At 39.2% G+C, this 15,175-nt stretch overlaps 1 protein-coding gene across 1 annotated transcript in view; it reads left to right on the forward strand.

Moving 5' to 3' along the window:
* MRC1 (mannose receptor C-type 1) overlaps positions 1-15,175 on the forward strand; it is a 108,725-nt gene that overhangs the window by 25,649 nt on the left and 67,901 nt on the right. The window contains exons 5-6 of the mRNA XM_043479583.1: positions 6,212-6,325; positions 10,731-10,877. Coding sequence (XP_043335518.1) covers positions 6,212-6,325; positions 10,731-10,877 — 261 coding nt within the window. The remainder of the gene's footprint in view (positions 1-6,211; positions 6,326-10,730; positions 10,878-15,175) is intronic.

Genomic DNA, 15,175 nt, shown 5'->3' on the forward strand with positions numbered 1-15,175 from the left:
ATTAAGAAAGATTTTTCTACTTCTAGCCCATTTCTGAGGACTAAATCATGAAAACTGGCTCCATTGTAATGAAAGCTTTGTTGCAATAGTTAGGCACCAAGTATAACTTTGAAAACACCAAGTATAACCTTTTTCCTATTAATGTAACTGCAGCTGCCATTTTCTCTCAGGCATTACTAAGGAAATTGAAGACAGAAAAGCACTGTGACCTCACTGAGGGTGGTTGTCCCAGTCTGTGTTGGTCTTTGGGGCCTTTGTATGTAGTGTTGGGACAAAGTACAGAGGGATCAATGTTTATAACCACATAACAAGATAAGAAGAGGAAAACAGACAGAGATAGATGAAATTTATGTAGATGATGAAAGAAGAGAAATGATGAGCTGAGACAATCCTAGCATGATGTGTGCTGGCTTGCATGGGTTAGAGAAAACTCTATCAGTTGAAATGGTTTCACTTGGTTTTTTTTTTTTTTTTTTTAATGAATCTGTTTGTGTGTTGTGTTATCTTGACTCTTCTGAGTTTTGCTTGTTCTCTGGCTTTCCAGAAGCGAAGGGACAGAGCACAGGTTACTTTTGGACTCTCTTTCCAGTTGCTTAGGGCAACGGGGCCACGTGGGCAGGACGGCATCTCTGCCCAGCCCTCCACTCACTTCCACATTTCTGGCTCCAGCTCTACTATCAGGCGCTGGCTGCAGGAAATGCTTCCCTAATCAGCAAGGGCTATTATTGTGTCCTCAGAGGAGCAAACAAGCCCAGAGAGATTGCAAGGCAGAGTTCACCTCAGATACTTAGTTGAATCTCATCCAAGCCTCTGGAATTTCAGTCAGCAAATTTGAATTGAAATCCGGGTAAGAATGACTTCTCAAATGAGATGTGTAGTATTTCCTGCCTTTTCTTTTTTAAAAAATTTTTAGCCATACCACACAGCATGTGGGATCTTAGTTCCCTGACAAGAGATCAAACCCATGCCCCCTGCATTGGAAGCACGGAATCTTAAACTTTGCATCACCAGGGAAGTCCCTCCTGCTTTTCCTTAAGTCAGAAATACCAAGCATGAGGGGACAAAAGGAGTCTGATGGAGAATTTAAAAATTAATACGGACTTTTGTTTTTCTGGAAGGAAGATATTCATGACATTTGGAATTTATTGGCATAAACTGGCAAAGACTCTAGAAAATGAAGGTGTGAGTGGGGTCATTGACTCCATTCTGGGAAGTAGATCACTAAAATTTTTTAAAAGCCACAAATACAATAGTTATAGTTTTAAAATAAAATATGATTTATTTTATATGAGAATTTTTAAGAGTAAATTTCATTTGACAAAAAGGTATAAGCCTCTTTCATGACTGAGATCAAATCAGCTATTATTTGTTAAACAGCTTTTGTGTGTCAGACACAGCCTTATTTCTAAAGCTGATGCTAACCTGGTAAATAAGGATTATTGTCTTCACTTTATAGACGAGGTAACAGAAGGAGGGATGAGTTAAGAATTTTGTGTAATCCCGCATGTTCAGAAAATAACTGAATTGGAATTCGGCTCTATCTTTCCATTACACTCTGCCCAGGTCTCACTCACAAAATAAGCAAAGATCTGGTGGTCCCCAACGCAGGAAGGAGATTTCTTAATTTAGATGTCAACAGCCCCTTGTTCTAGAAAATTTATTCTAGTAAACTGGCAATCTGATTTCACATTATCTGCTGGGTTAACGGCTTCTGCCCAGTAGCCAATTCTTACATCACCCATCATCACTTCATCGTCTCTTCTACTTTTACCCTAAAAAATGTTGGGACACTCAACTGAACTTCAATTCTTGAAACTGATTTATCACTATGTATGTGCACGATTAGGATTTACAGAACTGAAATAAGATACAGGAAGTGAAATTGGCTTGTTTACTCTGATTGTTTTTGCCAGTTTCCTATGGTGGTAGCTGGAGAACACATTGGACCACAGTTTAGAAAAGAAAAATATGATGTAATATTGGACATTACTGTGTCTTATAACTAAGTTCAAAAGTAGGTATTAACCGTTTCAGACAATGCATACATAAAAATTAAACATTAAAAAGTTTAGCATGTGGAATTGATGCTTTGTGTAATAATACTAAAAACATTTGGTAATCTTTATGAAATTACAAACACGTTAGAGAAAAAGTTGTGGAAGATACTCATCAGGTTTAAGTGACATATTTAACACAGAGTTTGAAATTTGTCAGTTGCAGTTTTTGTCAACTCTAATTCAGCATGGAGTGGTGGTTTAATTGCTAAGTCGTGTCTGACTCTTTGCAATTCCATGGACTGCAGCCTGCCAGGCTCCTCTGTCCATGGGATTCTCCAAGCAAGAACGCTGGAGTGGGTTGCTGTTTCCTTCTCCAGAGGATCTTCCCAACCCAGGAATTGAGCCCGGGTCTCCTACATTGCAAGAAGATTCTTTACCAACTGAGCTATGAGGGAAGCCCAGAATAATATTAATGATAATGATAATAATAGCAATAGATTACATTTATTGGACACATACTCAGGGTTAGGTCCTATTTTAAGAAGTGTAACTTAATTTTTCAAAACAAGCCTAGAAGTTTCTAGAGTAGATGAGGAATATCAGGAACAGGTAATTCTCCAAAAGAGCTATCATCTTTTCTCATTATGCTACACATAGTAATTTAATTAAGCAATGTCAGGAAAAGTCTAATTTATTTCTTCCTACAGTTCCTTTTAAAACTTTTTAGTTTTGAAAACTTAGATATACTTCTTTAAAGTTTTTAAAAATACCAGGGGAATAACTATATCCAACAAGTCTGAAAACTTCATATAACCTAACATCAAAAACCCCCCCAAAGCCTGACAAAAGTTGAAACAACTTGATTGTAGACATTTTCTCAAAGAAAACATACATGTGAAAAGATGTTCAGCATCATTAATCATCAGGGAAATGCGAATCACAACCACCATGAGGTACCACTTCACATCTGTTACAGTGGCTGTTATCAAAAAGGCATCAAATGCTGGCAAAGATGTGGACAAAAAGGGAACTGTCATGCGCTGTTGGTGGGAATGTAAATCGGTGCAGCCATTATGGAGAACAGTGTGGAGGTCCCTCAAAAAATTCAAACTAGAACTGCCATATGATCCAGCAATTCTGCTGTGTGCTGTGCTGTGTTTACTTCTGATTATTTACAGAAAATAAAAAAGCAAAAAACTCATTCAGAAAGACATACACACTCCAGTGTTCTTTGCAGCATTATTTATAATAGCCAAGACATGGATGCAACTTAAGTATCCACTGACAGACAAGTGGAGAAAGAAGATGTGGTAAAAATACATACACAATGGAATATTAGTCGTGAGAAGTGAAAAATTGCCATTTGAGACAACATGGTTAGTTCTAGAAGGTATTATGCTAAATGAAATAAGTCAGCCATAGATAAATACCTCATGATGTCACTTACATATGGAATCTATGAAGCATAGCAAAGTGAGAAGAGATGTATAGATGCAGAGGGCAAATGGGTGGTTGCCAGAAGGGAGGCTGGTTGGGGAGTAGGTGAAATAGATAAAGGAGATTGAGAGGTACAAACTTCCAGTTATATTTCAAAGTCATGGGGATATAAAATAAGGAATATGGTCAACTCTATTGTAATAACTTTGTGTGGGCCCAGATGGTTACTAAGCTTTATTGTGGTGACCATTTCATAATTATGCAATGTCAAATTGCTATGTAATACACCTGAAATTAACATAATATTGTATGTCAGCTGTATTTCAATAAGAAAATAATTTATGAAAAATCCATTGTTTGATAGTGTTTAATAGAATAATTAGCCTAAAATATAGTATCAATATGACACTGATCCGAGAGTGACATTTCTAAGGTACATACCAGTAAACAGGCATATCCTCCTGACACCTTATAAGTTATTTGTTTACATGAATGAGGTGAGATGGCAGTTTTTGTTGGTTTCCTTAGAAACTGACAGGCAAATTTAATTTAAACAGGTTGAACCCCCTGAAAACATTGACGCAATCCCTGGGTGCCAGTCCTGATCCTCTGTCTCACTCTCACAAGTTTCTTATCCTGTCTTCCCTCAGTGTTCTCCATCTGTAGAATGAAAGCATTGGACTAGATATTTCCAAGGTATATAAAGTGCTCATGCTCAGTTGCTTAGTCATGTCCAACTCTCTGTGACTCCATGGACTGCAGCCTTCTGGGCTCCTCTGTCCATGGAATTTTCCTGGCAAAAATACTGGAGTGGGTTGCCTTTCCTTCTCCAGGGGATCTTCCTGACTCAGGGATCGAACCCAAGTCTCCTTCATTGACAGATGCATGCTTTACCACTGAGCCACTTAGGAAGCCTGTATATAAAGTACCTATGTGCAAGAGCCATGCTAACTCAGACTTCTTTTTCTAGAACACTTGATAAAGATAAGTGAATCTGAATTAACTTTCATTGCTTTTTTTACATGCCAGTATTCAATATCATCCCATTTTTATTACTTTATTTAAAGAAATCACACAATAGGGTTTATTTTTTTTAGTAAATAACTCCAGTACTGAATCCAGTTTAGTTCATTAAGCATCAACCTACCTAATCAATATCACCCTAGTTAGTATCTTCAAGTGGGTTCTTCCTTTGGAAGTGCTTCTCTGCTAGAAGCTGAATAAATGATGAATAGCATTCAGGTCACTGTTCTCCAAGAATGTGATCTGTGCTTTTATGGGATATGGAATTGCAAAAAAAAAAAAAAGTGAAATACGATCTTGGGGCATGGAGTCACTATAATCTCCATTCATTTGAATTTGTCGCATTGTCACATGAATGTGTGTATATACGCTAATGAAAAATTGGGGAAAGTTTGAGTGAATTTGGATAGCTTAGTTGGTTACATAGAACTATAGAGTCTGGGATTAGATGTCATAGGAACCTAGGTTTAAATTTCAGTTCTGCACATGACATCTAAATTCTTTGAGTGTAAGATTCCTCATCCATACAATGGAAATGGCAGTACCTAATCAGAGACTGTGAGGATTAAAAATGAGCAAAAACAGAGCCCTGAATACAGTAAGTGGTTTTGTCACCATTCAAAAGATTTGACTGTGGAATATATCCTGTAGGGAACAGTAAAAATAAAGTGGTCCATTTGTGTTTACCAATTATGTTTTCAGATACTTCAGGTTGGTATTTTATTTAAGATGAAGGATAGTTTTCTTTTTCATTAACTTTTTAATCAACTAAATATAATATATAGAGAACAACAGATCTATTTTTTTAAGTTATAAGCAATAAAAGATTAGAGTTGTTTAACATAGGAGAGCTGAGATCCATGTTGCTTCTGTTTTGTTTTTTATTCTATCTCAAGCTGAGCACAGACTTTGAAACACTGTAATTAGGATTTATTAACTGCCTAAATGTGGCTCACTGGTAAAGAATCTGCCTGCAATGCAGGAGATGCAGGAGACCTGGGTTCGATCCCTGGGTTGGGAAGATCCCCTGGAGGAGGGCATGGCAACTCACTCCAGTATTCTTGCCTAGAGAATCCCGTGGACAGAGGAGCCTGGCCGGCTACAGTCCATGTGGTCACAAGAGTCGGACAGGACTGAAGCAAGTAAGCACATACGGACAACTACCTAAATAAAACGTTGTTTGTAGGAGAACAAGCAAGTAGTGTTTAGATTTTAATCAACATCTTCATGAGGAAAAAATTGATTTTTAAAAATATCATTAAAAGATTTTGAGAGTAAGTTCTAAAATATGAGGGCACGGTAATAAGAGTGATGGATTGAAATGTGTATTCAACTTCTCATGATAGGAAATGGTGACTTTTATACAAAATCAATCTTATTTTTTCTCTAAAATGTACTAAACATTTTTTGGTTTGATGATAGTCTAAAAGAGTCGTCTCCAAATTAGAAGCATGTTCACATGATCCTGTAATAGTCATCAACATGATGGGGGCTGAGGCCTGGTCATATCTGGGTTAGACTCCCAGCAAGAACATTCCTTGCTTATCTATGTTCTTACTTTTGTTTCTCTTCCTGCCAGTGAAGGTAACAGTTGTACTTGCTTTTAGGTTGTTAGGAGACTCAGAGGAGATTTGCAAGGCATGATTTTCATGACTTCTTTCTAATACATTTTGATTCAAATACTTAATTCTGATTTTGATGTCACCATCTTTTCTGAATGACAGTCTTATTTTTGTTTTGCTTCTCTCCTATAGGTTTAACCAATTCTCTGACTTCGGGACTCTGGATCGGACTAAACAGTCTAAATCTCAACAGTGGATGGCAGTGGAGTGGGGGCAGTCCGTTCCGGTATTTGAACTGGTTACCAGGTAGGATTAAGCTCATTTGATTAACTCAGGGGGCGGGGGGCGGTTAAGCTGATTGAATTCATGTACATTTAATTTATCTTGGTACCTTGGAAATCTCCATCAGCTCACATGTAGATCACGAAGGGCCTAATTGGGAGACTCATCAAATGCAGTCTCACCTTGCTTAGAAACCTGTCAGCTAGATTTGAATACACTAAAATTATAAGGATATTCCAGCTTTCTGGGAAAAGGACTTGTCTGGAAGGATTATTGCACAAATCAATACAGGACTCAAACAAAGTATCCTTGATTCTCTAGGCATTATATTCAAATATTTGATTTTATATTTATGAGATATTATATAATGCTACATATTATATTCAAAGATTTTATGCATATTTATTTACATCCACACACACACTATAAATTTAAGAAATTTAAATTATTTTGGGCTGGAGAATTTCTCGTTATCTTGAGCCATGAGATATTTGCCATTTTTCTGTCATTGTTATCATGATCTGAAAGTCTACATTAACACCGTTTTCTCCTGTTTTTAATCAAATAGAGTTGGATTAAAAATAATTCCAGTCACAGTTTGTAATATTCCATACTAGCATAATCATTCATGAGCAATTTTGTTAACAATTTGTAGTTTAGTTGTCAAAAAACATAGGGGACAATCAAGCCTTCAATAGTTTTCCAGGTTTTTAAAGGACAGAGAAGACTCTGAACTAATTTCTTCATTGTCATAACATAGAGGTTCAGTTCAGTTCTGTTTAGTCACTCAGTCGTGTCTGACTCTGCGACCCCGGACAGCAGCACACCAGGCTTCCCTGTCCTGGTTTTAAAATTATATATTAAAGTGATAGAAAAGCATGAGAAATGTCGGTATCGATCCTTGTATCAAGTGCATTAGCCAAGCTGACTTGACCTGGTTTTTTAATAATTTTCTAGTAAGCAATGGGATGAGAGTTGGCTGTTAAAAATATTCTTCAATAGGCTTGAATTTAAAGTCTTGAGAAAGAGTCTGAGCTCTTGCGAATACTTTGTCAGCATTTAGGGTGGCATATTACTACTTTCAGGCTTCCCTAGAAGTGGTTGGCTTAGCTAAAGAATCCACCTGCAATGCAGAGTTACAGGAGATGCAGGCTTGATCCCTGGGTGGGGAAGATCCCCTGAAGGAGGGTGTGGCAACCCACTACAGTGTTCTTGCCTGGAGAATCACATGGACAGAGGAGCCTGATGGGCTACCGTCCATGGGTAACAAAGAGATGGGCATGACTGGAGCAACTGAACACACGTTGCTCCTTCTAGCAGCTCTTCCTGTGAGCGCATGCAGAGAAGCGCAGCCCTTGGCCCGGCAGCCATTGCTGCGCATCATTACTCTGTAGTCTGTAACCAGGCAACAGGTCCTGCTCAGCCATTGGTCAGTGCCTCAGACCTTCCCACTGGCGACCAACTGTCAAGGAGCAGCCGTTAGTGGTCCTGCTCAGTCATTGGTTGGTGCTGTAGTGGGCCCTGCCCACAAGCAACCAACCATCAAGAAAAGACAGTTAGAGAGGAGATTCAGACAACACTGGAGTGATGGTCTGAGGTGGATCCGGGTCTTCTCCCTGAGACCCTTCAGCTCATTTGGCCTTGGTCCAGAAGGGCTGGGGGCTGTGTCCTGCTGGGCTCCAGAGCCCCCACCAAGGCCAGCCACTAGCCTTGGCCTGGGCCTTGAGGCAGCGGTGAACCTCTCCCCATTCCCGCCTCTGTGACCTCCTGGTGTTAGCAGTCTGCCTGGGTCACAGTCTGTGGGACCTGGTCTCCCCTCTTTGGGTGGCCTGAGGAGCCTGAGGGCCAGCTGGGCTGGACACCTTGCTCCCTTCAGAGATGACAGCTGGGCAGAGTCGGGGGACCTGGCCCTGAGGGAGCCATCAACTGAGCTCTGCCTCTTAGCCAGGACTAGGACCTTGGAGAGTCAAAGTTGTGCCTTGGGACCTTGCCCTTTCTTATCAGGACAGAGAATAACATTTGTTTGGTACGGATTTGCTTCCCTGATGGCTCAGACAGTAAAGAACCTGCCTGCAATGCAAGACATGTGGGTTTTATCCCTGGGTCGGAGTTCCCTTGCCTGGAGAATCCCACAGACGGAGTAGCCTGGTGGGCTACAGTCCAAGGGGTCACAAAGAGTTGGACACGACTGATGGACTAAGTGGGGACTTCAGTAACTTTGGGGTTCTTGGGGGCATGAGACACATATCCTCTTACATGGTCCTACAGTAAACAATTCTCTGTTCCAAACTCCAGTGTTTTTTAGTATTGTTTGTCCTCCCTGTTCATCGGGGCACACGGACTTGCATTTTTGGTGACGTTCTTCTCTCTTTCTCCTCCTATTGCCATCTTTCCTGCCTCTTCTTTCTAACTGTAGAAAATTTCCCCATGTCCAGGTAGTATCTAAGCTGGTCCTCACAGTTAGCTTAACTTAGGTTTTTGGAAGGGTATTGACTATGTAGAATATGGCTAGTTTGAAATATTGTGTCAGTTCAGTCGCTCAGTCCAACTGAGCGACCAACTCTGTCCAACTCTTTGCGACCCCATGGACTGCAGCATGCCAGGCCTCCCTGTCCATCACCAACTCCTGGAGTTTACTCAAACTCATGTCCATTTAGTCGGTGATGCCATCCAACCAGCTCATCCTCTGTCGTCCCCTTCTCCTCCTGCCTTTAGTCTTTCCCAGCATTAGGGTCTTTTCAAATGAGTCAGTTCTTCGCATGAGGTGGCCAAAGTATTGGAGTTTCATCTTCAGCATCAGTCCTCCCAATGAATATTCAGGACTGATTCCCTTTAGGATGGACAGGTTGGATCTCCCTGCAGTCCAAGGGACTCTCAAGAGTCTTCTCCAAAACCACAGTTCAAAAGCATCAATTCTTCAATGTGCAGCTTTCTCTATAGTCCAACTCTCACATCCATACATGACTACTGGAAAAACCATAGCTTTGACTAGACAGACCTTTGTTGGCAAAGTAATATCTCTGTTTTTTAATATGCTGTCTAGGTTGATCATAACTTTTCTTCCAAGGAACAAGCGTCTTTTAAATTCCTGGCTGCAGTCACCATCTGCAGTGATTTTGTAGCCCAAAAAATAAAGTCTGTCACTGTTTCCATTGTTTTCCCATCTATTTGCCATGAAGTGATGGGACCAGATGCCATGATCTTAGTTTTCTGGGTGTTGAGGTTTATTTTTTTGGATGTTGAGTTTTAAGCCAACTTTTTCACTCTCCTCTTTCACTTTCATCAAGAGGCTCTTTAGTTCTTCCTTGCTTTCTGCCATAAGAGTGGTGTCTTCTGCATATCTGAGGTTATTGATATTTCTCCAAGCAATCTTGATTCCAGCTTGTGCTTCATCCAACCCAGCATTTCTCATGATGTACACTGCATATAAGTTAAATAAGCAGGGTGACAGGATACAGCCTTGATGTACTTGTTTCCCTATTTGGAACCAGTGTGTTGTTCCATGTCCAGCTCTAACTGTTGCTTCCTGACCTGAATACAGGTTTCTCAAGAGGAAGGTCAGGTGGTCTGGTATTCCCATCTCTTTAAGAATTTTCCACAGTTTGTTGTGATCCACACAACAAACTCTTGTTATTTACCCCCCTATCATATATAAAATGAGGGGCTTCCCTGGTGGCTCAGATGGTAAAGAATACCTGCAGTGCAGGAGACCTGGGTTCAATCCTTGGGTTGGGAAGATCTCCTGGAATAGGAAATGGCAAACCACTCCAGTCTTCTTGCCTGGAAAAATTCCATGGACAGGGGATTCTGGCAGGCTGCAGTCCATGGGGTTGCAAAGAGTCAGACATGACTGAGTGACTTAACACTTTCATCGTTTCACTTTCATACATAAAATAACCCAGTGTGAAAATTGTTCAGGGTTTAAGATTTAGCTTTATTATTTGATCTCATCAGGGGAAAAAGTTATTTCAAAGAAGTAAACTTACTGAAGCTTCCTTGGGCCAGTGGTCGGGATTTTGCCTTCCAGTGTATGGGGTGCAGATTCAGTCCCTGGTTACAGAGTCGGGATCCCATGTGCCTTGCAGCCAAAAAAAAAAAAGAAACCCAAAATATAAAACAGAAGCAGTATTGTAACAAATTCAATTAAAACTTTAAAGATGATCCACATCAAAAAAAAAAAAAGTCTTAAAAAAACCAAAGAAATAAACTTGTGTAATCAACATTTTAAGTACTGGGATGATCCAACAATGGAAAAACAAATAGATATCCAAAATAGCTTTTGCTCTGTAGGCAGTAAATATTTCTTTGTGAATGTGTAGCAAAAAACTGGGGATCCATTAAATGTCAAGGATAAGCACATGAGGTTGTGAAGGGCTATCTGCTTGTCATACTATAGTAATCCTAATTTTATTTTTTCTTTTCTCCAAAGGAAGTCCATCAGCAGAACCAGGAAAAAGCTGTGTGTCACTTAATCCTGGAAAAAATGCTAAATGGGAAAATCTACAGTGTGTTCAGAAACTAGGCTATATTTGTAAAAAAGGCAACACCACTTTGAATCCTTTTGTTATCCCCTCAGGTAAGTGATCTATTTGATCTGAAGTACATAAAATAGTTTAGAGATCAAATGACAGCCTAGTCCTAACTGTTGGCAATGACAGGTTTGGTTGATCATTTATGGAGGCAACTTAATGATATTCCTACAAATGTCTTTGTATTGGTTGCTAACGGTTCCAGAGTGTTCTCGAGTGTTCCAGCAGGAGCAAAAGCATTAATAAAAAATTTTAATAAATAAAAAATTTTAAATAAAAATTTTATCTTCACAGCTGCCCTAGGTGGTAGATATTATTATTTATGTGTTTTCAGTGAGGAAAAAGGTTTTCATAGGCTATAAAAAATTTGCTCATGTGACAGAACTGGAATCCAAGGTAGGAAATCAATATCTAAAAAAGATGTTTTATTATGTCCTTGCTATGTAATGGCCTATCTGGGAGCCAGTGCTGTTCGTTTAACATATTAACTGAAGTGTTCACCAAAATATAGTAAGACATCCCAGAAGTAGTAACTGAATTCTATATACAGGCTAGACCAGAGGGAAAAAGGAGTTATGCTCTCTATTATAACTTTATAGAAGAATTAAACTACTAAGGCCAGACTGTATTCCTTCTTCAAACTAAGCAAAAGCAAACTAACTACATTTTTTTTCACCATCAGCTGTTTTGGAGAGACACTTAAAACTTCAAAGAGACTTATGTATGTATGTATGTATGTATATTCTCTGCTTGGGAAATCTGATAGTGTGGCATTCTTGACTTTTTTTCCTCCTTGACTTTTAAAAGCAATTTCATTTACTTTAAAATATTATTGACATGGATATAAAGTCCAAGGTATGACATGACAAATAATAATAATTTCCTGCAACATCTTATTCAAATATGCATTTATTCTCCAAATAACTGTGTCTGAGTGTATATCCTTACCTAGTTACTCTATGACTATTTAAATAAATATGTTTGTAATTCTTTTTGTCTGTTTTATAAAAAGCAGCATATGATACACTTTGCTCTACTTTTTCACTTAATAACAATTTTGAGTGTTATTTCTTCTAGTACATAAATAGCTTCTATAACCATTGCAGGAAGAGACCATATTTTTTTTTTTACTAGTCCTCTCTTAATGGAGCTTTAGTTTACTTCCAATTTTTTATTATTATAAACGATGCTACAGTGAATAATTTTATACCTATGTGGTTTCATGTGTCTCATTATTCCTAGAAGTGGAATTGCTGAAGCAGAGTGTAGGTGTGTTTGGAACTTTAATGGATACAAATATGGCAGAGATTGCCAATGGATATAGATGAAGGTCCCATTATTGGGTTTGATTATACTTTACAGGTTCATCCTTGTAACTGTGGGCATGCCTTAGAGAGACTTCAGTAATTTTTATATTTCATCTCCTCTCTTCATTCCATATGATAAATAGTATAATCCTCCCTCTTGGAAGAGCTCATATAATTCTCCTTCAGAAGATTTTGAATTGCCACTTTGGGAAAGAGGAGAATGGTGGCTTTATCATCCCTGGTATAGTAGGCAGAATTCTATAACTTGACCTTGTTCCTTGACCCTCCAGTTATAGCTTCCTACCTATTAAGTAGAATACTTGTTTATATTGTCAAGCACTCAGTCTATTATTCTTGTATCTCTGCGAAGTCTGTTACCGAACCAAACTTGGGTCTGCTAGCCTGTGCACGGTAAAGCCAATCTACTGACATTAAGTTGTGAAGGAAAGTGCAGTGTTTATTGCAGTGACAAGCAAGGAGTCCAGGGCAGCTAGTGTGCAAAACACTTAAATCCTCAATATGTTTCAGCAAAGCATTTTTATTTATTTATTTACATTGGAGTATAATTACTTTACAACGTTGTGTTAGTTTCTGCTGCACAACAAAGTGAATTGGCTGTATGTATACATAAATCACTGCAGATGGTGACTGCAGCCATGAAATTAAAAGATGCTTACTCTTTGGAAGGAAAGTTATGACCAACCTAGACAGCATATTAAAAAGCAGAGATATTACTTTGCCAACAAAGGTCCATCTGGTCAAGGCTATGGTTTTTCCAGTGGTCATGTATGGATGTGAGAGATGGACTGTGAAGAAAGCTGAGCACCGAAGAATTGATGCTTTTGAACTGTGGTTTTGGAGAAGACTCTTGAGAGTCCTTTGGACTACAAGGATATCCAGCCAGTCCATGCTAAAGGAGATCAGTCCTGGGTGTTCATTGGCAGGGCTGATGCTGAAGCTGAAACTCCAATACTTTGGCCACCTCATGCGAAGAGTTGACTCATTGGAAAAGATCCTGATGCTAGGAGCGATTGGGGGAGGAGAAGGGGACGACAGAGGATGAGATGGCTGGATGGTGTCACCGACTCGATGGACATGAGTTTGAGTAAACTCCGGGAGTTAGTGATGGACAGGGAGGCCTGGCGTGCTGAGATTCATGGGGGTCGCAAAGAGTTGGACATGACTGAGCGACTGAACTGACTGACTGACTGACTGACTGATACATATATCCCATCCCTCTTGAGTCTCCTATCCATTGTCAACCCCCTGCCCCTCAAGATCATCACAGAGCACTGAGCTGATCTCCCTATGCTATACAGCGGGTCAGCAAAGCATTTTTAAAGGCCAGGTAAGGGAGGTGGATTGCAGGGTATGTGATAAGCTTGGATACAGTTCTCTGATTGGTTGATGGTGAGGTATCAGGGCAGGGTCACAGGGGTTAATATTATCAATCCTTAGGCACTAACAGGTCTGAGGGCTACATGCCCATGATAATCGAGTAGTTAATTTCTTTAATTTGGTGGTGGTTTTAGCATCTGTAAAACAACTTATTAAACACTCAGAAGACACTGTTATCTAGGTATTTCAGAGAGGAGTTACAGCTGAGGACGCGGGAGAGGGGTCTGTTGAAGGGCCCATAAAGTCCTGCTAGGTTACATGCCTTACTTCACTTGTTAACTTTCACTTTCCGTTAGTTTTTAAATTTCTCTGTACTTCCTGGATAAGCATTCTGTCTTATTTATAAACTCAAATAAGCCTGAGTTTGAAAAAACATAAAGAGTTAGGATTGTGAAGCACACGCAGTTGGTGACTCTCTTGGTCAAGAGTTCCACCTTATGTACTATTTGTCCTTGCAATGCCACCCTGTTCGTCCATGATCCCTGGGTCTCTGGAGCTGTACTGTCCAGTTCAGTAGCCTCTAACCACATGTGATCACTGAACACATGAAATATAGCTAGTTCCAACAGAGTTATGCTATAGGTATGAAAAATGCACTGGACTTCCAAGACAGCGTGACCAAAAAAGTTAACTACCTCATTATTTTTAATTGATTATATGATAATGTTTTGAATATATTGGGTTAAATAAGATATATTTAAAATGAAAGCTACCTGTTTCTCTTGACTTGGCAACTAGCAAATTTAGAATTCCAGGTGGCTTCCATTTGTGGATTTTATTATGTCTCAATCAGATAGCATTGCTCTAGAGAAACAAGCCATCTTTTGTGGCTGTCCCAGGGAACCCCTCTTCATTGGTTTTTCTCATATTTTTTAAAATATTTTAGAAGTTTATCTGTTTAGTTTTTGAAGCCCTTAGAATATGCTGGCATTATTTTCAGCTTCTTGGGCAGCAAAATTAAAATATCCCACCAGAGGGCTCCAGAGAAATACTAAACTTCTTTTTCTTGCTAACTACTGAAACTGTATAGAAGGAATATTTTCTAAAAATATGCATTTTTTTGATGCAGACGTAAAGAACAGACTTGTGGACATGGGGTGAAAGGGAACAAGAGAGTGGGGTGAACTGACAGTAGCACTGACACATACACCATGTGTAAAATAGCTCATGGGAAGCTGTGTATAGCACAGGGAGCTCAGTTCGGTGCTCTGTGATGACCTAGGGGGTGGGATGAGGGTAGTGGGAGGCCCAAGAGGCAGGGAATATATGAATACATATAGCTGATTCCCATTATTGTATAGCAGAGATAAACACAACATTGTAAAGCAATTATATTCTAATTAAAATTAACATATGCATTTTTCTATTATAATAATACAGTGTTTGAATATCAGAACTGCTCTTTACTTGAATGATGATTGTACACAAAATCTTGAGCTTATACAAAGGTGATGCAAACAGTCCCAGACTTTGAGAGAATATTGGACCAATGCATTAAATGAATAACAAAGATACCTTATACTGAAACTTTACTAAGGCAGCACATTTGAGAATATTTCATATCAAACTTAAACATAGAGATTGACATTTATTTGACAGTATAGTTCCTCTTCAAGTAGGATATATTGCTCAGTTGCTCT

Source organism: Cervus canadensis, chromosome 10, assembly GCF_019320065.1.
Source record: "Cervus canadensis isolate Bull #8, Minnesota chromosome 10, ASM1932006v1, whole genome shotgun sequence".
Taxonomy (NCBI): domain Eukaryota; kingdom Metazoa; phylum Chordata; class Mammalia; order Artiodactyla; family Cervidae; genus Cervus; species Cervus canadensis.